General features: G+C 46.1%; 1 protein-coding gene across 1 annotated transcript in view; it reads left to right on the top strand.

The window, feature by feature from the left end:
• Window positions 1-1619: 1619 nt before the first annotated feature.
• agap3 (ArfGAP with GTPase domain, ankyrin repeat and PH domain 3) overlaps window positions 1620-23514 on the top strand; it is a gene marked incomplete at both ends in the record, with an annotated part of 219861 nt that continues 197966 nt past the window's right edge. The window contains 1 exon segment of the mRNA XM_080546686.1: window positions 1620-1992. Within this exon segment, the coding sequence (XP_080402812.1) occupies window positions 1620-1992 (373 nt within the window).

The following is a 23514-nucleotide window of genomic DNA, read 5'->3' as shown; positions in this document are numbered from 1 at the left end:
ATGAATGGCTTACTCACATAATGACGCTCTGATATAATAATATGGATGTTTTTCATTCTAAATGAATGATATTATAATTATACATTACTTTCATCCAATCCTCCCAGTGCTTATGATTAGGAGCTTAAGTTATACCATGCATTTCAACACAGAAAAAACACCTTGACAAAGTGCTGCTAAATGCAAGTTTCCCCATAGCGTAGGTCCAAAATAACAACTGATTATTTTGCTTGGCTGGTGCTTGAATAGCCACATTATTTGCTGAAATCTGAATAAATCTGTTTTCAGACTCTCACTCCAGGCCTACTGCAGAATGGTGCATAGACACCAGTAGATGGCGCTATTGCTAGCCTTTGACTGGATTCCAAGGATGCTTACTACTATGCCGTTGATTTGAATTCAATGTTTGAAAAGATGTGATTTCACCATATTTGAATTTGCATATTTGCTGTTGCATTGGGTGGTTCTAATCAAAACAACTTGTCTGTACTGAATATTTTAGGTCAAATTATGATTTTCTCCATATGATAAAACATAATAATAATAATTGTAAAAAATCCCTGAAGGTATTGTTGTGAGTAGGCTTGCTTGTTGATTGAAAAAGATTACACTGAGGAATTGATTTGCATGTAGAAGTCATATTATCCAATATTGTATTGTTGCCTACTATTCCAGTGTTATTCATTGCACCTCACGACAACTGCACAACACACACACACACACACACACACACACACACACACACACACACACACACACACACACACACACACACACACACACACACACACACACACACATAAACACACACACACACACACACACACACACACACACACACACACACACGCGCGGACACACACACACACACACACACACACACACACACACACAATATGACATTGTCTACGCATTGCCTTTTTCTTTTATAGGCTAAATTATGTCGTTGCATAACTGTCAGGTAGCTTATTAAAATGATGTGCACGTTGCTTTATTCTTCCACCACATAAGCATCCAATCGAATGACCCCCTCCCCCGTCTCAACCCTCCCCCATCTCCCCCATCTCAAGTACATTACGTGATGGGTGACGCGCCGACATGCGGAGGAGGGCGCTGGGAGGAGGGCGCTAGGCAGGGACCACTTGGACCAGAGAGAGAGAGAGAGAGAGCTTGAACGCGATCTCATTTTAAGGCAGAAACAACGCTTATCCAGCAGGCAGCGGACCAGCGGACCAGAGGACCAGGGACCAGGGTCTGAGCCCATTGTCTGCTCCTGACACAGCAGCGAAGGAAAGCGATCCGATCTAAACCAGTAAAGGAGCGGAGAGCCCGTAAAGGAGTGTCTAGTGGGAGGCATTGCGCTTTGTAAGCCACAGGAAAGGGCAGGACACGGCTATAGCTCAGTATAGCCATAACGGAAAATGAATCCCAATCCAAGTCTTAATAATAATATGAGTAATCATCTCGTTTTGTTGCAAGTGGCGACCCACTATTGATGCCTCTGCGCCGCTCCGTGTTCAGACCGCTGGTTCCATCGGACTTCTGTTTGATCTGAATCATTATTATTCTATCGGTCTGTATTGTGTTCCTGTTGTAAAGAGTTAGTCCTTGACATCAAGATGAATTTCCAGTCGGGTGTCCCGGTGTCGGTGTCTGGTATCTCTGGGCAGTCTCAGCCCGCCATGCAGCCCACCCCGGGCTCGGCCCCAGCGGTACCGGTACCAGTGTCCCAGTCCATCCCGTCCCAGTTCGGCTCCGGGTCGTCCGGAGGCTCGGGGGCGGGGGGGTTCGGCTCGGGGACTGTCTCAGGCCAGGCTGCCCAGCCGGGCCAAGGCTCGCAGTTTGTTTTGTCCAACTCGGCGGCCATCAGGGCTGAGATCCATCGGTTCGAGTCGGTTCACCCGAACATTTACGCGATCTACGACTTGGTCGAACGCATCGATGACCTGGCCCTCCAGAACCAGATCCGAGAACATGTGATCTCTATTGAGGGTGAGTATGGGAACATGAAAGCTTGTGTGGGCAGTGGGCTAAATCAATAGTCACACTCTGTTGTGTCATTCATTGTAGCAATTGCCCGTCATCTCCTTTGATGTACAATAGCAACATTGTCGCCATGGAGGTAGGTGGAGGTATTTAGGTAGGGGGCCATGGAGGTAGTGGGCCATGGAGGTAGGGGGGTAGGGGGCCATGGAGGTAGGGGGGTAGGGGGCCATGGAGGTAGGGGGGTAGGGGGCCATGGAGGTAGGGGGCCATGGAGGTAGGGGGGTAGGGGGCCATGGAGGTAGGGGGGTAGGGGGCCATGGAGGTAGAGGGGTAGTGGGCCATGGAGGTAGGGGGCCATGGAGGTAGGGGGGTAGGGGGCCATGGAGGTAGGGGGGTAGGGGGCCATGGAGGTAGAGGGGTAGTGGGCCATGGAGGTAGGGGGCCATGGAGGTAGGGGGGTAGGGGGCCATGGAGGTAGAGGGCCATGGAGGTAGGGGGGTAGGGGGCCATGGAGGTAGGGGGGTAGGGGGCCATGGAGGTAGAGGGCCATGGAGGTAGAGGGGTAGGGGGCCATGGAGGTAGGTGGAGGTATGGAGGTAGGGGGGTAGGGGGCCATGGAGGTAGGGGGGTAGGGGGCCGTGGAGGTATGGAGGTAGGGGGCCATGGAGGTAGGGGGGTAGGGGGCCATGGAGGTAGGGGGGTAGGGGGCCATGGAGGTAGGGGGGTAGGGGGCCATGGAGGTAGGGGGGTAGGGGGCCATGGAGGTAGGTGGAGGTATGGAGGTAGGGGGGTAGGGGGCCATGGAGGTAGGGGGATAGGGGGCCATGGAGGTAGGTGGAGGTATGGAGGTAGGGGGCCATGGAGGTAGGGGGGTAGGGGGCCATGGAGGTAGGTGGAGGTATGGAGGTAGGGGGCCATGGAGGTAGGGGGGTAGGGGGCCATGGAGGTAGGGGGGTAGGGGACCATGGAGGTAGGTGGAGGTATGGAGGTAGGGGGCCATGGAGGTAGGGGGGTAGGGGGCCATGGAGGTAGGGGGGTAGGGGACCATGGAGGTAGGGGGGTAGGGGGCCATGGAGGTAGGGGGGTAGGGGGCCATGGAGGTAGGGGGGTAGGGGGCCATGGAGGTAGGGGGCCATGGAGGTAGGCGGTATATCACACTTTCTGGTGTCTATGATTGGGGGGGTTAGACAAAGGGAATAACATTGCCACAGCTCATTCATTTAGATGAAGCATATGCTATCTTTGGTAGGAAGAAGCTGACCTTCCTGTTTGTGTGTTTATTATAATGTGCAACATACTCTGTGAATAACAACAACTCAGTGACATTATTCAGTGTCCTTTAAGTCGAACAGCAACTCAGTGCCCAAGGGCATTAATGGCCAAATGCATCCACTAATATGCTTTGAAAAGTAGTTGACTCAGTTCTAAAGGTGTGTGGCTATTGAAAACAGAATCAAGATTCAAATAACAAAAACATGTTTTATTTTATTTTAAATGTATTATTATAATATATTTTTGTAATGTTGATGGCAAGGCAAGTTTATTTGTATAGCACATTTCATTCAAAAGGGGCAATTCAAAGTGCTTTACATGCATTATAAAAAATACAGCAAGAGGAGCATAGTAAGAAAATCTAAATGACAATGAATAAAAGCATTAGTATGATAGCATACTTCACAATGTAGAATATGACGCACTGTAATGCCTGTAAACACAACACGCAACAGAGAAAGGAGACAGGCCTAACAAACTGAAAATAAACAAATAAGTAGTACGGAAAGCATTGTTTGAACACTGCTGTTAATAAGGTCAACTTCCCCATGCTTGTGTTCAGCATGCACAGGGTGTAGCCTCTCTGATGGTGTCCCTCATCTCTACATGTTTACATGTGATTACTGTATATCATGAGGAAGATACAGACACAAATATATCATAGAGTCAAATACTGCAATTTCTGAGTTGGGTTGGAGAGCTTGTTTGGATGAAGTATTGTACTCTATGTATGCAGGGTGGGTGGGGAGAGGATCGCTTCTACAGAATTCAGGATGTCATCTGTTATTGAATTAAGCTGGATGAATATGTCCCTTGTGACATCCATACCATAATGTCCCCTGTGACAGGGTTTGACGCTTACCTTTTCCCCAGGTAGCACTGTGCTACCATGTCAAAACATTTAGTAGCACACCAAGAATTTCAGTAGCACAATGAAAATTGCGCAATTTTCGTATGACGACAAGAAATTATCATAATCATAACATATCAGAATTATCATAACCGGCTCTTGGCCGTAATAAAAATGGAGACTCACACAATGTAAAGGGGAAGTAAGAATATTCATTTATTAATAAATGATTCATGAATAATCAATAAACATGAATGTGTTTAAGTGTAGCAGGGCTATCTGGATCTACTTTGCCTTACTTGGTAGTCTTCATTTTGCGGATTCATTTGAACAGCGGTCTTTTTCTGACAGGATTTTCAAATGGAAATGCGCGCTTGTTGTGCTTGCGGGTCACGTGTCTGTTTTCAAAGGATTTCATTGGTTTAGACGCGCTGTGATCTTATTAACGAACAGAAGATTGACTGCGCATGACAGTAGTTCAGCCTTTGTTTTTTTTTGTCGCACTGGTGCGATTGAATGTATTTCCAAGTCGCACAGCACTCGCAAATGCGACCAAAACAGTCGCACTGTCGAACCCTGCCCTGTGACATCCATACCATCCCATGTCCCCTGTGACATCCATACCATAATGTCTCCTGTGACATCCATACCATAATGTCCCCTGTGACATCCATACCATCCCATGTCCCCTGTGACATCCATACCATAATGTCCCCTGTGACATCCATACCATCCCATGTCCCCTGTGACATCCATACCATAATGTCTCCTGTGACATCCATACCTTAATGTCCCCTGTGACATCCATACCATAATGTCTCCTGTGACATCCATACCATCCCATGTCCCCTGTGACATCCATACCATCCCATGTCCCCTGTGACATCCATACCATAATGTCTCCTGTGACATCCATACCATAATGTCTCCTGTGACATCCATACCATAATGTCTCCTGTGACATCCATACCATAATGTCTCCTGTGACATCCATACCATAATGTCCCCTGTGACATCCATACCTTAATGTCCCCTGTGACATCCATACCTTAATGTCCCCTGTGACATCCATACCATAATGTCCCTTGTGACATCCATACCTTAATGTCCCCTGTGACATCCATACCATCCCATGTCCCCTGTGACATCCATACCATAATGTCTCCTGTGACATCCATACCATCCCATGTCCCCTGTGACATCCATACCATAATGTCTCCTGTGACATCCATACCATAATGTCTCCTGTGACATCCATACCATAATGTCCCCTGTGACATCCATACCATAATGTCCCCTGTGACATCCATACCTTAATGTCTCCTGTGACATCCATACCATAATGTCCCCTGTGACATCCATACCTTAATGTCCCCTGTGACATCCATACCATAATGTCTCCTGTGACATCCATACCATCCCATGTCCCCTGTGACATCCATACCATCCCATGTCCCCTGTGACATCCATACCATAATGTCTCCTGTGACATCCATACCATAATGTCTCCTGTGACATCCATACCATAATGTCCCCTGTGACATCCATACCATAATGTCCCCTGTGACATCCATACCATCCCATGTCTCCTGTGACATCCATACCATAATGTCTCCTGTGACATCCATACCATAATGTCTCCTGTGACATCCATACCATCGCATGTCCCCTGTGACATCCATACCATAATGTCTCCTGTGACATCCATACCATAATGTCTCCTGTGACATCCATACCATAATGTCTCCTGTGACATCCATACCATAATGTCTCCTGTGACATCCATACCATCGCATGTCCCCTGTGACATCCATACCATAATGTCTCCTGTGACATCCATACCATAATGTCTCCTGTGACATCCATACCATAATGTCTCCTGTGACATCCATACCATAATGTCTCCTGTGACATCCATACCATAATGTCTCCTGTGACATCCATACCATAATGTCTCCTGTGACATCCATACCATCCCATGTCCCCTGTGACATCCATACCATAATGTCTCCTGTGACATCCATACCATCCCATGTCCCCTGTGACATCCATACCATCCCATGTCCCCTGTGACATCCATACCATCCCATGTCCCCTGTGACATCCATACCATAATGTCCCCTGTGACTTTGTGGTTACTGTCCATCAACGTAAGCTGTGATAACACTTGTGAAGAGGATTAGGACAGCTCACTTGCACTTTTCTAATGCACATTTCACCACCAGAGGATAGATAGGTCAATAGGTTTCAATTTAAGTCTCATTGGCTTTATTCTGAGTTGAGACTTCCCTCCGACCCATGTTGAAGGATTTGAGATCAGGAGAAGGTCTTAGCAGCAGCGAAGGCTTATCATAACAACAAGTGTTTACCAATGCCTCAATGCCTAATGCTTCAGAATGAAAGAAAACGCAAGTCATAGTATTGAAACCAGAAGAACTGGCTTAGCTGTAGAATGAGTCATTTCACAATGGGCCCACCTGGGCCAAGGATCAATCATGTGTAATATGTGTCAACCTACAGTATGTGGGTTCATTGTTTATGGCATGTCTTTTTTACAGTGTGTAAACCAGGAGTACTATCGAGAGTCAATTCCTCTCACATGTCAGGCTGTGTGGAACCAAGAGATGAATGCACCACCAACATTGACATTGGTCAACAGCGTATCAAGGGAAATGTACCTGCCATACTAAGACAGACATCAATGTCAATGACTACTACTAATGGCTGATTTCGATGATGCCCACAGCATTATTGTCTTTATACTGTACCGTAGAAGTAGAGCAGTATCATTCAATATGACATTTTATCTTTGAATTGCTTAGATTCTGTATGGTACATTACAGTATGTTGCCACCAATGGCAAGGTAACCTCCATGGCATGTAGAATAACACTGGAATGTTCTCTGTGCCCTCTCCAAATAGTAGACCGTGACCGTGTTTCTCTTAAACCATGGTTTAATGAATTCAACCTCTTGACTTCATCGAGTTAATTTCATAGTTGCAAGTGGAAGTTCAACTCAGTTCACAAGTCATCAGTCTGTTTAGATGCTGAAAGAGAGAAAAACACATTCCTCATAATATGAGTCTGTGAAAGGACCCTGCTCTAGTCTCAGCTCTGTCACCCATGTGGCATCATGCCATTCACCTGTGTTCAGCACACAGCCGTGGGTTTCAATGAATGGGGAGGATTCTCACACCAACCCCATTCATCGTGTTACAGTTATGTGACGGTTCATGGTTGTGCGTTCGTTCTGTGTATGTCAAGATAACCCAGTCGCTTCCAATGTCAAGGGCTTTGGTATCGTCTCTGTTTAGGCTTTAAGGAATGTCCCCGGGTTTATTTTGATTGCAGTTACATCATTTTCTCAGTGAAGGGGAGGCTTTATGCAAAAGCTTGTGAGGATAACACAAGAGCCTTTCACATCCCTCTCAAAAAGATGCAGCATATTTGTTTTAATGAGCATGAGCAGTTTTCTGGTTCATTGCCAGATCAGTGGCTGACACTTCTCCTGAAACCTGGTTATCTTGAAGTTATGTTCAGTTATGCTCAGAAGAGTTCCAAGGGGCCTCAGGATGGTGAGCAGTGTAGATTATTATTATTAGCCCAGGTTAGGTGTACCTTGTGTTAGCCCAGGTTAGGTGTACCTTGTGTTAGCCCAGGTTAGGTGTACCTTGTGATGGAAGTGTATTATTATTAGCCCAGGTTAGGTGTACCTTGTGATGGAAGTGTATTATTATTAGCCCAGGTTAGGTGTACCTTGTGATGGAAGTGGCCCAGGTTAGGTGTACCTTGTGATGGAAGTGGACCGCCACCCTATTATTATTAGCCCAGGTTAGGTGTACCTTGTGATGGAAGTGTATTATTATTAGCCCAGGTTAGGTGTACCTTGTGTTAGCCCAGGTTAGGTGTACCTTGTGTTAGCCCAGGTTAGGTGTACCTTGTGTTAGCCCAGGTTAGGTGTACCTTGTGATGGAAGTGGACCGCCCCCCAAGAACAATGCGCGATCGTTCTAGTCAGCGAGCTCGCCACGATTACTGCATGTGACTTTGATATATCCCCTGTAGTTCTCCAGTACCTCATGTGCTGCAGTGCTGCAATGTCCTCGTTTCCAGGATGCTCGAGGAGCTGCAATTGGAAGACATTGTATTGGAATGGTATTCACCTGACCTGTACTGTAGAACTGCAGAAGCCCCCTTCCATTCACCTGTACTGTAGAACTGCAGAAGCCCCCTTCCATTCACCTGTACTGTAGAACTGCAGAAGCCCCCTTCCATTCTTGCATCATTGCGGAGTCTCTGTTGCTAAGGAACCAGCGGCTCATACCTTCAGTCGGAAACACTGGAGAGAAAAACGAATAGAAACTGTAGCAACCTCGGAAAACCCAGCCTCGTTTCACGTACCAAATGCCTTCTTTTTGGATTGTTGTGACTTTGACATGATTTACCTTTTTCCTCAAAGTCCATGTGATCATTTCGAGCAGAGTTGAGTTGTCTCTGACGTTTTTGTTCTCCGATTCACTCTCTTCGTGGTGTTTGGTATTCTGTGCACTAGTTGGTCTCAGTGAGCACCTTTTTACTGCACTCACAAATCATGGAGGCAAAAGAGGAGCTGGCTTGCTTCTACTTTTTGCGTTCAATGATTTAATATTGATTTGGCAAATACAACATATTCAAGGCCATTTACACTCACCAACAAGTCACATGGTTTAATGCCTGATGCCTATCTGATATACATGTTTTATACAACTGGTTGAAAACAAGCATTGCGATTGGCTGTGAGAAGCTGCGATTTAATACCGATAATGTCACAGTTAAATCAGCAATTCCGATATGCCTGCTCTGCAGTAGATTTGTGCGTCATGTTCTCTTGACAACGTTTGTAGTTTTCTCAGCGCAGGGCAGAAATCACCACAATCTAGAAAATAAATAAGCTTTGTTTTCTCATAACAATTTTCTGATTTGTTGTGTAACCGTTGTACAAGAGCAATAATGATTTCAAGGCTGTGATCTGTCATCAGTATTGTGTACTCCGCTCCAAGTCGTGCCTAACAGCTTCCTCTACCCGTGTCAATATTGACAGTAAATCACGGCCTCTGGCATTATTGTAGAAATATATGTTAAAGATCAGACACTGTATAACTGATACGGTCACTTAGGATCTACTTGTGTTGGGGTAGGGGAAAATATGTATCCAGCATTGTGGGGGGGGGGTGGGGTGGGGTGTGGTGAGGAGGGGCCGCATGTTGAGCATTCTCTTCGCCTTGCACTTGCAGCATCTGTCAAAAATGGCCTGACCATTCCAGAGAAGTGTCATATATCCAGGTCATATAGTTTCTCTCATGTACAGTATAACCACCAACCTGACAAAATGGCACCTTCCCCCGATTTGGTGAGGCACGAGTTTCAGGGACATCATATGACATAAAATGATGATTTTAAAACACGGAAATACATTTCAACGTTGCTGAAAATCACAACACACACTTGCTAGTCAAGCCAAAATGCTGCAATGCAATGAATGTGGTAATCCCCACTGCTACCTAGTTAACTATAACACTACTTTACATTGTTACCTAGTTAACTATAACACAACTTTACATTGTTACCTAGTTAACTACAACACTACTTTACATTGTTACCTAGTTAACTATAACACTACTTTACATTGTTACCTAGTTAACTACAACACTACTTTACATTGTTACCTAGTTAACTACAACACTACTTTACATTGTTACCTAGTTAACTATAACACAACTTTACATTGTTACCTAGTTAACTAGAACACTACTTTAAATTGTTACCTAGTTAACTACAACACTACTTTACATTGTTAGCAGGCTCACAAAACAAGCTGTGTTAGTTGACTAGAGAGTGTGTCATTGATTTTCAACAACGCTGAAATATATTTACATTTTTAGCTGAGTCGGGTTACCATTCAGAGGTAAGACCTAAACTCAGTTACGAAATAGTAGCATTATTATTTATACCTAGTTCTCTTAATGGAGTTAGGCTGCATTTGAACAGGGGTTTTCTCAGCCCAACAGTTTTGTTTATCTAGAAAAATCTAGATGGTAGAGATAGAGAAGCAGCTCCCCAGTTTGTATCTGTGAATGTGATTTAGGTTTTATTTTTAGCCATTCATTCCAGTGAGTAAGAGTGTCCCATGAGCAAGCCTGCTTCACTTGGGAATTCTAATTTCTTTAGTTTCACTAGTTTCATTTGGGATGGGTGTTCTAATAGTTACCCCAATTGACTTTACACAACCTTTCAGTTCTGTATACATGTGTTTCATTGCAGACGAGGTACCAACCATGCATTTCTATCATGATATAAATGTACTTAAATGTTACGTATTTGACGTGTCACTACATGTTGACGATGTATTTGACTGTATCATCATCATAGTTTGACGACACATATAAATGCGCATTAATCTGGTGTTGTTTACAACTTGAGATGAGTCTGTGAGGTTCATTCCCCAACACTAACCCAGCCATCCAATGTCAGGACAAGGACAAGGAAGTCTTGAAGCCTGAACACACTAGCTAGCTACCCGGGGAGGCAGCATGGGGATTTCAAGCATGGGCTAACAAGCCTGCACTCACTTCAGTATTGAGCAGAGCACAATGGAACACTGTGTACAGAAATGCCAGTGGAGACGACATCCAGAGATACAGAGGAGACACACAGAGAAGACACAGGGGAGTCCTCTGGCAGAGCGCGGCACATGAGAGCACCTCCCTGGCACATGCAGGGCTATATGCAGCCCTCCTCCAGGCTATTAGCATGGAGGATGAAGGCCTCCAGGGCCTCAGAAGTAGAGAAGGACAACGTTGCGTCGTGTTTTTTCCTGATGACCATTTTTAGACGACATTAGACTGAAATGACTCGGATCATTTCGTGATGATGGGCTGTCTTATATCGAAAGGGTCACGGCAAGTTGGGATTGCATTATGCAGTGCACTCGACGTTGTGATTCTGACCACACCGATCGTAGAAGTTGTATTAGGTTATAGCTTTTTAGAGCAGAGAAGTGTGGGTATGAAATGCAATGATCAATCGCATTTAAGCCAAGTTAAGATATGTGGGAGTCGAAGCATGGGAGAATGAGATTTTCATGGATACTGGAAGGATGCAACACAGAGCTGTGCGATGGGTCGTGTTTGTCAAAGACAATACTGGAAGGATGCAACACAGAGCTGTGCGATGGGTCGTGTTTGTCAAAGACAATACTGGAAGGATGCAACACAGAGCTGTGCGATGGGTCGTGTTTGTCAAAGACAATACTGGAAGGATGCAACACAGAGCTGTGCGATGGTCGTGTTTGTCAAAGACAATACTGGAAGGATGCAACACAGAGCTGTGCGATGGGTCGTGTTTGTCAAAGACAATACTGGAAGGATGCAACACAGAGCTGTGCGATGGTCGTGTTTGTCAAAGACAATACTGGAAGGATGCAACACAGAGCTGTGCGATGGGTCGTGTTTGTCAAAGACAATACTGGAAGGATGCAACACAGAGCTGTGCGATGGAAGGATGCAACACAGAGCTGTGCGATGGTCGTGTTTGTCAAAGACAATACTGGAAGGATGCAACACAGAGCTGTGCGATGGAAGGATGCAACACAGAGCTGTACGATGGAAGGATGCAACACAGAGCTGTGCTGGGCTATGGGCAGAGCGATGGTCGTGTTTGTCAAAGACAAAGACAGTGCTGCTGAAGAAAACAAGCCCATTCTTTTTCGGGTGGTGCTAATCCCAGGTTAGAGCTAATCCCAGGTTAGAGCTAATCCCAGGTTAGTGCTAATCCCAGGTTAGAGCTAATCCCAGGTTAGAGCTAATCCCAGGTTAGTGCTAATCCCAGGTTAGAGCAAATCCCAGGTTAGAGCTAATCCCAGGTTAGTGCTAATCCCAGGTTAGAGCTAATCCCAGGTTAGAGCTAATCCCAGGTTAGTGCTAATCCCAGGTTAGAGCTAATCCCAGGTTAGAGCTAATCCCAGGTTAGAGCTAATCCCAGGTTAGAGCTAATCCCAGGTTAGAGCTAATCCCAGGTTAGTGCTAATCCCAGGTTAGAGCTAATCCCAGGTTAGAGCTAATCCCAGGTTAGTGCTAATCCCAGGTTAGAGCTAATCCCAGGTTAGAGCTAATCCCAGGTTAGTGCTAATCCCAGGTTAGAGCTAATCCCAGGTTAGAGCTAATCCCAGGTTAGAGCTAATCCCAGGTTAGAGCTAATCCCAGGTTAGAGCTAATCCCAGGTTAGAGCTAATCCCAGGTTAGTGCTAATCCCAGGTTAGAGCTAATCCCAGGTTAGAGCTAATCCCAGGTTAGAGCTAATCCCAGGTTAGAGCCATCCATGATGAAGAGAACAGGGAGAGCTAGTCTAATCCCAGGTTAGAGCCATCCATGATGAAGACAACAGGGAGAGCTAGTCGACGCCACCACCTGTGTCTCTTATGAAGTGTTTTAATGTGGAATGCTGATGTTTATAGAGTAGCTCAGAGAGTGTATACTGGCTGTAGATCTGTACCTAAAGTAAAGCCTCGCATATAAACACATCTGTGAAGCTCGGAATAAACTGAGTGCTTGTGTTGTATGCATTGAGCCAAAGTTTGTGGCATCCTTCGATTGCCGTAGCACACCGCGTCTCGGTCGAAATGAAGTAATTCTGCCATTATCGACACATTATCGACCGGCACGCTGTTCATTTTCTTGAGGACGACAAAAAAAGAAAGTGTCAGCCATATTGAATCTTTTGCAAATCCTTTCAATGGGGCTTTTACAAAGTACAGTAACATACTCAGGGACATACCCTGGACAGATGCGTGACAATTGACAGGCCTCGCACACGCCTCACACTCAAAGGGGTCTTTGTCTGCTCGTTACTGTGCCATTTCACTAATTTGCCTCTTCAAAAAAAGCTCATGATGTTCCCATTCTTACGAGGGCAACGTTGCCCCTGACCTTTGACCTCTTGTCAGACATGTGCCAGGCTGCAGTGGCACAAACAGGGCGCGCGTCTGTGGGGTCGTAAAGGTCTGCCTCTGCCGTGGCTCCGCCGTTCACCCCGGTACTGCAGGGTTGTGGCAGGCATAAGCTTAAGTGAATGTGACGCTGTCCTCTACAGCAGAATGTCCTCCATTGTTCCCTTGAACAAAGGCTCTCTCTACCATTGATGGACAGTTAGTGTTTTTCTCTGGTTTCGACGGTGGAGGGGCTAGGGGGGTGAGGTGGGTTTTATTTTATTTTTTTTGTTGGGGGGGGAATGTAACATGATCTTCCCTGCTTAACTCAAGCAACACTTTAAGAGCTTCTTTAAAAATCTGGCTCCCTATACTCTCTCTCTCTCTGTTAAATGGACCACACTAGAGCCAGTGAAGTGTGGAGTAGCTCTTGATGTGGTGAATCATTAAAGCCAGTTTTATCAGCTCCTCGCAATGTGTGCTATCGAAGCATTAGTGAGCGTTCACATTTCATCCCAGATAGGCTTCATACTGTATATCCTATATCTAACTTGGGCCTTTTGAAGTTGAACAATAACACGCCACATAAACAATAAGATAAGAACGGATCATCGGCTGATACCCCGCAATTTCCTCTTTGCCAATAGTTCCTTTTGCGCGCGAGGTTGAGCCTGAGCCTGAGACTGAGCCTGAGACTGAGACTGAGACTGAGACTGAGCCTGAGCCTGAGACTGAGACTGAGACTGAGACTGAGACTGAGACTGAGACTGAGACTGAGACTGAGCCTGAGACTGAGACTGAGACTGAGACTGAGACTGAGACTGAGACTGAGCCTGAGACTGAGCCTGAGACTGAGCCTGAGACTGAGACTGAGCCTGAGCCTGAGCCTGAGACTGAGACTGAGAGAGACTGAGCCTGAGACTGAGACTGAGCCTGAGCCTGAGACTGAGCCTGAGACTGAGACTGAGACTGAGCCTGAGACTGAGCCTGAGCCTGAGACTGAGACTGAGACTGAGCCTGAGACTGAGACTGAGCCTGAGACTGAGACTGAGCCTGAGACTGAGACTGAGACTGAGACTGAGCCTGAGACTGAGCCTGAGACTGAGACTGAGCCTGAGACTGAGCCTGAGCCTGAGCCTGAGCCTGAGACTGAGACTGAGACTGCGATCCGATTCATTTGTCCTGTTTTCCCAACCCCGGTGTGAGCCTGCTCCAGATCCCATCATGGACGTGCTTGTCTCTCCTGCCAGTGAGGCTGGGCTGGAGCAGATGGCCGCTGACAGAGGAAGGGGCTTTGGAAGGCAGGGAGTGAGCAACAGATGGAAAGGCGCATATGCCTCCAAGTCCCCCTCAGCCTGCCAGCCGTGCCGCGTCTCGCTGTGAGAGGAGATTCAGGTCCAGGCTGGGGGATGGAGGACAGTGATGTACGGGAGGACAGTGATGTACGGGAGGACAGTGATGTACGGGAGGACAGTGATGTACGGGAGTACAGTGAGGAAGTCTGAACCGCGGGGATGCTGGGGCTTTATTCAGCCTCTCTTGAGGAAGACAGTCACACTGGGACATTTTTCCCCCTCAAGGCACACATTTTCCCTCATTGATTAGAAAAGGCCAGATAAGGAAGCCATGTCGAGTAGTTGATGACGGCATGCGCTGTGCCGGTGATCACGTTGGAGTCAGGAGTCTGCAACTCCTACTACTTGAAACCTAATTGGGAGCGCGGAGTCTATTTAAAGGGTTGCAGGGCCATGGAAATTAAATCAAGGTTCTTAATAGCAATTATAGCACAAGGCCATGTCACAGTTTTGGAGGCATCAATCAACTCTCAAGGACATTCATTTTGTAGAGTTTCGGTGTTGCCACGTTACCCTAAAAGGGCCAAATAGCTTGTGGAGTTGTTTTGATGAGTGGTTGTCATAGGAGTCGTTCTTTCTCTTCCATGCCAGCATTAGCGACACCTCAGTGCGCAGGGTTTGTGAAAAGGCGTGCTCTTATTTAACATCGGTGGAAATGTCAGACGTCACATGCCATGAAATTATGAATGTGTTTTTCCGCAAGAATAGAGCAGCACCCTAAGACTTTCCACGCACACGCTGGTCAGAATCAACTGTCATATCTGGTTGTTGGATGGTTTCTAGGCTAGATGGGTTTATACTATGACACAATCTGACGTTTGTTGTCTCATACTCTAAGACAATTGCATTGAGTGTGTCGTACCGCAAACAAATCAGATGTCATTGAAATGATAATGCAGTTGTGCTTGTTTCCATTTCCCCCCCAAGGCAAGTCCGTTGTCAATAGAGCCAGTTTGACATGTGTTAGTGGAGCATGATCACCTTGGTTCGACATTCCTTATGTGGATGCAATGGTGTTCCAAGGTCTAACAGCAATTCCTCTGGCCTTGTGTACACTGCCCATCAAAGGGATGGATTTCTTATATTAATAATAATAACGAATACGAACACACAACGTTGTTCTTTTATCTTTATTTTTGGAGCCTTTTTTACATCTACTGTAGATAACGACAATCGATGTAGTAACATGGCAAATCAAACAAACACATAGGTTTGGACGGAGATAAAACCTGAAAGGCTGTTAGCTCTGTCTCTGTTAGCTCTGTCTCTGTTAGCTCTGTCTCTGTTAGCTCTGTCTCTGTTAGCTCTGTCTCTGTTAGCCCTGTCTCTGTTAGCTCTGTTAGCTCTGTCCCTGTTAGCTCTGTCTCTGTTAGCTCTGTCTCTGTTAGCTCTGTCTCTGTTAGCTCTGTCTCTGTTAGCTCTGTTAGCTCTGTCCCTGTTAGCTCTGTCTCTGTTAGCTCTGTCTCTGTTAGCTCTGTCTCTGTTAGCTCTGTCTCTGTTAGCTCTGTCTCTGTTAGCTCTGTCTCTGTTAGCTCTGTCTCTGTTAGCTCTGTCTCTGTTAGCTCTGTCTCTGTTAGCTCTGTCCTGTTAGCTCTGTCTCTGTTAGCTCTGTCTCTGTTAGCTCTGTCTCTGTTAGCTCTGTCCTGTTAGCTCTGTCTCTGTTAGCTCTGTCCCTGTTAGCTCTGTCTCTGTTAGCCCTGTCTCTGTTAGCCCTGTCTCTGTTAGCCCTGTCTCTGTTAGCCCTGTCTCTGTTAGCTCTGTCTCTGTTAGCTCTGTCTCTGTTAGCTCTGTTAGCTCTGTCCCTGTTAGCTCTGTCTCTGTTAGCTTTGTCTCTGTTAGCTCTGTCTCTGTTAGCTCTGTCCTGTTAGCCCTGTCTCTGTTAGCTCTGTCTCTGTTAGCTCTGTCCCTGTTAGCCCTGTCTCTGTTAGCTCTGTCTCTGTTAGCTCTGTCTCTGTTAGCTCTGTTAGCTCTGTCTCTGTTAGCTCTGTCTCTGTTAGCTCTGTCCCTGTTAGCTCTGTTAGCTCTGTCTCTGTTAGCTCTGTTAGCTCTGTCTCTGTTAGCCCTGTCTCTGTTAGCTCTGTCTCTGTTAGCTCTGTCTCTGTTAGCTCTGTCTCTGTTAGCTCTGTCCTGTTAGCTCTGTCTCTGTTAGCTCTGTCTCTGTTAGCTCTGTCTCTGTTAGCTCTGTCTCTGTTAGCTCTGTCTCTGTTAGCCCTGTCTCTGTTAGCTCTGTCTCTGTTAGCTCTGTCCCTGTTAGCTCTGTTAGCCCTGTCTCTATTAGCTCTGTCTCTGTTAGCTCTGTCTCTGTTAGCTCTGTTAGCTCTGTCTCTGTTAGCTCTGTCTCTGTTAGCTCTGTCCCTGTTAGCTCTGTTAGCTCTGTCTCTGTTAGCTCTGTTAGCTCTGTCTCTGTTAGCCCTGTCTCTGTTAGCTCTGTCTCTGTTAGCTCTGTCTCTGTTAGCTCTGTCTCTGTTAGCTCTGTCCCTGTTAGCTCTGTCTCTGTTAGCTCTGTCCCTGTTAGCTCTGTCCCTGTTAGCTCTGTTAGCTCTGTCTCTGTTAGCCCTGTCTCTGTTAGCTCTGTCTCTGTTAGCTCTGTTAGCTCTGTCTCTGTTAGCCCTGTCTCTGTTAGCTCTGTCTCTGTTAGCTCTGTCTCTGTTAGCTCTGTCTCTGTTAGCTCTGTTAGCTCTGTCTCTGTTAACTCTGTCTCTGTTAGCTCTGTCTCTGTTAGCTCTGTCTCTGTTAGCTCTGTCTCTGTTAGCTCTGTTAGCTCTGTCTCTGGTAGCTCTGTCTCTGTTAGCTCTGTCTCTGTTAGCTCTGTCTCTGTTAGCTCTGTCTCTGTTAGCCCTGTCTCTGTTAGCTCTGTCTCTGTTAGCTCTGTCCCTGTTAGCTCTGTTAGCCCTGTCTCTATTAGCTCTGTCTCTGTTAGCTCTGTCTCTGTTAGCTCTGTTAGCTCTGTCTCTGTTAGCTCTGTCTCTGTTAGCTCTGTCTCTGTTAGCTCTGTCTCTGTTAGCTCTGTCTCTGTTAGCTCTGTCTCTGTTAGCTCTGTCCCTGTTAGCTCTGTCCCTGTTAGCTCTGTCCTGTTAGCTCTGTCTCTGTTAGCTCTGTCTCTGTTAGCTCTGTTAGCTCTGTCCCTGTTAGCTCTGTCCTGTTAGCTCTGTCCCTGTTAGCTCTGTCCCTGTTAGCTCTGTTAGCTCTGTCTCTGTTAGCCCTGTCTCTGTTAGCTCTGTCTCTGTTAGCTCTGTCTCTGTTAGCTCTGTTAGCTCTGTCTCTGTTAGCTCTGTTAGCTCTGTCTCTGTTAACTCTGTCTCTGTTAGCTCTGTCTCTGTTAGCTCTGTCTCTGTTAGCTCTGTCTCTGTTAGCTCTGTCCTGTTAGCTCTGTCTCTGTTAGCTCTGTCCCTGTTAGCTCTGTCTCTGTTAGCTCTGTCTCTGTTAGCTCTGTCTCTGTTAGCTCTGTCTCTGTTAGCTCTGTCCTGTTAGCTCTGTCTCTGTTAGCTCTGTCTCTGTTAGCTCTGTCTCTGTTAGCTCTGTTAGCTCTGTCTCTGTTAGCTCTGTTAGCTCTGTCTCTGTTAGCCCTGTCTCTGTTAGCTCTGTCTCTGTTAGCTCTGTCTCTGTTAGCTCTGTCTCTGTTAGCTCTGTCCTGTTAGCTCTGTCTCTGTTAGCTCTGTCTCTGTTAGCTCTGTCCCTGTTAGCTCTGTCTCTGTTAGCTCTGTCTCTGTTAGCTCTGTCTCTGTTAGCTCTGTCTCTGTTAGCTCTGTCTCTGTTAGCTCTGTTAGCTCTGTCCCTGTTAGCTCTGTCTCTGTTAGCTCTGTCCCTGTTAGCTCTGTCTCTGTTAGCTCTGTCTCTGTTAGCTCTGTCTCTGTTAGCTCTGTCTCTGTTAGCTCTGTCTCTGTTAGCTCTGTCTCTGTTAGCTCTGTCTCTGTTAGCTCTGTCCTGTTAGCTCTGTTAGCTCTGTCTCTGTTTGCTCTGTCTCTGTTAGCTCTGTCTCTGTTAGCTCTGTCCCTGTTAGCTCTGTCTCTGTTAGCCCTGTCTCTGTTAGCTCTGTCTCTGTTAGCCCTGTCTCTGTTAGCTCTGTCTCTGTTAGCTCTGTCTCTGTTAGCTCTGTTAGCTCTGTCCCTGTTAGCTCTGTTAGCTCTGTCCTGTTAGCTCTGTTAGCTCTGTCCTGTTAGCCCTGTCTCTGTTAGCCCTGTCTCTGTTAGCCCTGTCTCTGTTAGCCCCGTCTCTGTTAGCTCTGTCTCTGTTAGCTCTGTCTCTGTTAGCTCTGTCTCTGTTAGCTCTGTCCTGTTAGCTCTGTTAGCTCTGTCTCTGTTAGCTCTGTCTCTGTTAGCTCTGTCTCTGTTAGCTCTGTCTCTGTTAGCTCTGTCCCTGTTAGCTCTGTCTCTGTTAGCTTTGTCCCTGTTAGCTCTGTCTCTGTTAGCTCTGTCTCTGTTAGCTCTGTCTCTGTTAGCTCTGTCTCTGTTAGCTCTGTTAGCTCTGTCTCTGTTAGCTCTGTCTCTGTTAGCTCTGTCTCTGTTAGCTCTGTTAGCTTTGTCCCTGTTAGCTTTGTCCCTGTTAGCTCTGTCTCTGTTAGATCTGTCCCTGTTAGCTCTGTCTCTGTTAGCTCTGTCTCTGTTAGCTCTGTTAGCTCTGTTAGCTCTGTCTCTGTTAGCTCTGTTAGCTCTGTCTCTGTTAGCTCTGTCTCTGTTAGCTCTGTCTCTGTTAGCTCTGTCTCTGTTAGCTCTGTCCCTGTTAGCTCTGTCTCGTCACGAACAGATATTTGGATTTGAAAATCGAAACTTTTCTTTAGGATGTATGAGAGCCCCAGACCTTATCAACCTTTCACATGGTCCGACGGGTATATATTTTTGGGTTCCATGTGTTGTTTATCAGCAGTGTAAAGGCTGTGTTGTAGTGTAGAGTCAAGCCTCTGAGAGGATCATCGGGGAGGAAGTGTAATGTGAACCCATCACTGTTTATTCCCTCATTTCCTGCATTCCCTGACTGGAATAACCCAAAGTCGTTCCGCTGCACTCCCTCTGGCCCTGACCCGGGACCAGTGTCATGTGGTGTAGTATGTGAACCTCCTATGTACAACCCCGGCAAGAACACATTCACCGTGCCGTTTTTGGATCTCACATCTGATGGCTTTCCAGGATGGGTCAGTCCTCTGTTAGCACTGTGGGCCAGCGCGCGACACAAACTCCAAGCTGTGAGGTTTTTGTTTGTTTCTTGTCCCCCTCGATCTTGGCTGGACGGGGTTCAGTTGTTTTGTGTCCTGACTGGGTCTGTGTCCTGACTGGGTCTGTGCCTCTGTTTGACTTTTATGTTTCAGCCTTCAGTTGAATAGTTTGAACAGAAGCGTAAGCTGCTAACACTATCTGAGGATCGTGTGTTTGTACAGCATTATAATGCTTTCATAGAGCCTTATGGAACCCAATAATGCATTATAATAATTGATGGAACCATTTATAACAGCTTACTCTACCTCACACCCACCGCTATGCAAAGCGGTGGATGAACAAATCGTATAGGCCTTCACACAAATTGCACAGCAATCTAACTCATGCCTCCTTATAACAGTCTGCATCGATGTATGCCTTTATACATCCATAATGCATTAACACACAGGTGGTTCGTAGGAAATAGGTTGGTCATTGTGTATTCCAAGCCATTATAGTCTAACAGTTGAGAGGACCCATTAGTTATGGTGGGGATAGTGTAATGAGTCCAATGCCACAGCTTTTTGCAGACAGATAGATACATCATGGAGAACACAGTATAAAGAGCTATGCGCTGTGATTAACTAGTCTACCTACTGGCAAAAGTAGGACAACACTTTTTTTCAGTAGATCTGCTCAAATGTTCTCTGAAGAAGTTGGAGAAAAAAAAGCAACAAAACACATTGAAAGTCTTAAGAACCAGAAGGCAAGAATGTATCTAAGTCTAGGCTTGCATCCTGAGAGTTATTAATATGAATGAACTTCTCCATAGCCTGCCGGTTAGGAACGCTGTTACTATGGAGATGTGGGAACAGGAAGGTCACCAGAACCCTGCCTTGTCCAACACAGCCATGTCACACACACAGGCTCACCACATTAGTTCATAGATATCTTAGATGGTTTCTTAGATCATATCTTTTTGTCATTTCAACCCAAGTAGTAATAGACAGGTCTACATGTGGCCATACCGATTAATATTCTGTGACGCAGACGTTTTAGATGCATGTGACCAACTTGAGGGAGGAAATGTGCGGATGCTCCACAATGCACACTCTGCAAGGTGGCATGCAAACCTTTATCTCGCATTGAAAATAAGCTGACAGACTAGCTTAAGGCTGACTTTTTTTATTTTTAAGTAATTTTTTCTGGGGTAGTCCCACTCATATTTGTCGTTTATTGGACAGATATAGTGAAGACAGACAGGAAAGTAAGGAGAAGAAGGGAGAGAGGGCATGGGCCGGATTCAAACCCATGCAGACATGGGCATATGTGCACTGTAGACCACGGTGCTAGACCACTGGACCCACCCCACCCCACCCCACCCCACCCCAGGCCACGCTTAAGGCTGACTTGATGTAGTTTCTCAACAGAAACTAGTTAGGATGATGAGATTCTCCTCATTGGCTGTGGAAGAGACCTGGCATGAAAAGTGCAGTGTTCAGCAGCAGAACATGGCTCTCAGAAGATGAGCTCTCCTCTGTGTTATATATATATATATATATATATATATATATATTATGCTCACAGAGAGACAAACTGCTGACCCCAGAGGAAACTCAGCAAGGTTAAACGACAGAGAAACAACACATTGTTACACTTGCATTGGCCTACGGTACAGGAACTGGTGGTGTTCATAATCATAAACCAGTGTGGTGAAGGTTTTACTAGGTATTGATTAAAAAGTAAGAGACTCATTTCATTCAATTTGCAAGCCATTCTGTTAGGAATTAGCCTCATTAGAGGTCTTACTTAGGCTCCCAGTCTTTCTCAATTCATTTTCAATTTAAAAGGCTTTATTGGCATGGGAAACATACCTTTATTTCGCCAAAGCAAGTGAGAATAAAGCTAATAATAAAGCTCTGTTTCATCATTTAATGATGAAACAGAGCTGTGTATATGCATCTATAGGTAAATGAAGATAACTTCAAATAAAAATAGAAGTATGAATACAAATAAATTAGAACTGTGTAAACATTATGTACAGAGATCAGCATGGTGCAAATAGTGCAGATACGGTCTTTATGGTGGTTGTGTTCTATTGGACGTCCTTTTACTATCACGACAGTTCTCCTCACCTTGTTTAGAAAGCCTGGGGAAATTGGAGGCAGAAATGCATTAGAGAGGGGGTGGAGACCTGGAACGTGCTTGCCACACTCCAAACCACTCAATAGGCAGCTCCAAATGGAACAGACAAGGTTTTCCACTGATCCCTATGTGGGTAGTGTTCCAACAACCGGGTTATAATTCCAGGAAAAAGAATGAAAATGGGGAGGGGGATGTTGTTATTCTCAAAGCATCACTTCTGCTCAAAGCCAATCAAAATGTCACCTCTCACACCAAGCGCTCCGTTTAAACTAAATCGGTTTAATCCAGACATTTGGTGATTTGGTATGGCTATGCAAGATGAATGCCGTTCGTGTGTGTGTGTGTGTGTGTGTGTGTGTGTGCATGTGTGATTGATCATCTGCGTGTAGTCACAAGAAGCACAGGATTGAGACAGCACCATTATGGGCTGTAGTATTAGTATGGAGCCCCTGAGCCTTGGCGTAGGTGAGTGAGAGTTTAGGGGATTACCAGTGCTGCCTTGCTCTGAGAACAAAGGGGGGGGGGCTCTCATTGACCCATCCTTGGATCGCCAGATGTCCGGTTGGGGGAAGCCATCTGAGTGACTTCTCAGCTTACACTAACTGGACAGGCCCGAGGTTATCCAACTGGAGATGGCGCTCTTGTTTCTGTCCCTGGTGAACTGGGATCATCACCTTGAACCGCTGCATGGGGAGAGTAGGCGAGGCTACCTGTCCGTTTGTCTGTCTGTCTGTCCCTCTGTCTGTCCCTCTGGCTACCTGTCCGTTTGAGTTAGAATGTGCATCTCTGCGTGTTGGTTGGACCATCCCTCTGTTTGTGCATCTCTCTCTCTCTGTGTTTGTGCATCTCTCTCTCTGTGTTTGTGCATCTCTCTCTCTCTGTTTGTGCATCTCTCTCTCTCTGTGTTTGTGCATCTCTCTCTCTGTGTTTGTGCATCTCTCTCTCTCTGTGTTTGTGCATCTCTCTCTCTCTGTTTGTGCATCTCTCTCTCTCCGTTTGTGCATCTCTCTCTCTGTGTTTGTTCATCTCTCTCTCTCTGTGTTTGTGCATCTCTCTCTGTGTTTGTGCGTCTCTCTCTCTGTGTTTGTGCATCTCTCTCTCTGTGTTTGTGCATCTCTCTCTCTCTGTTTGTGCATCTCTCTCTCTGTGTTTGTGCGTCTCTCTCTCTGTGTTTGTGCGTCTCTCTCTCTGTGTTTGTGCATCTCTCTCTCTCTGTGTTTGTGCGTCTCTCTCTCTGTGTTTGTGCATCTCTCTCTCTCTGTGTTTGTGCATCTCTCTCTCTCTGTGTTTGTGCATCTCTCTCTCTCTGTGTTTGTGCGTCTCTCTCTCTGTGTTTGTGAATCTCTCTCTCTCTGTTTGTGCATCTCTCTCTCTCTGTGTTTGTGCGTCTCTCTCTCTGTTTGTGCATCTCTCTCTCTCTGTGTTTGTGCGTCTCTCTCTCTGTGTTTGTGCGTCTCTCTCTCTGTGTTTGTGCGTCTCTCTCTCTGTGTTTGTGTGTCTCTCTCTCTGTGTTTGTGCGTCTCTCTCTCTGTGTTTGTGCATCTCTCTCTCTCTCTGTGTTTGTGCATCTCTCTCTCTCTGTGTTTGTGCATCTCTCTCTCTCTGTGTTTGTGTGTCTCTCTCTCTGTGTTTGTGCGTCTCTCTCTCTGTGTTTGTGCGTCTCTCTCTCTCTGTTTGTGCATCTCTCTCTCTGTGTTTGTGCGTCTCTCTCTCTGTGTTTGTGTGTCTCTCTCTCTGTGTTTGTGCGTCTCTCTCTGTGTTTGTGCATCTCTCTCTCTGTGTTTGTGCATCTCTCTCTCTCTCTGTTTGTGCATC

This window comes from Nansenia antarctica, assembly GCF_963989245.1.
Source record: "Nansenia antarctica genome assembly, chromosome: 16".
NCBI lineage: Eukaryota > Metazoa > Chordata > Actinopteri > Argentiniformes > Microstomatidae > Nansenia > Nansenia antarctica.
The sequence above is the reverse complement of the archived record's forward strand: the minus strand, read 5'-3'. Positions and strand labels throughout refer to the sequence as shown.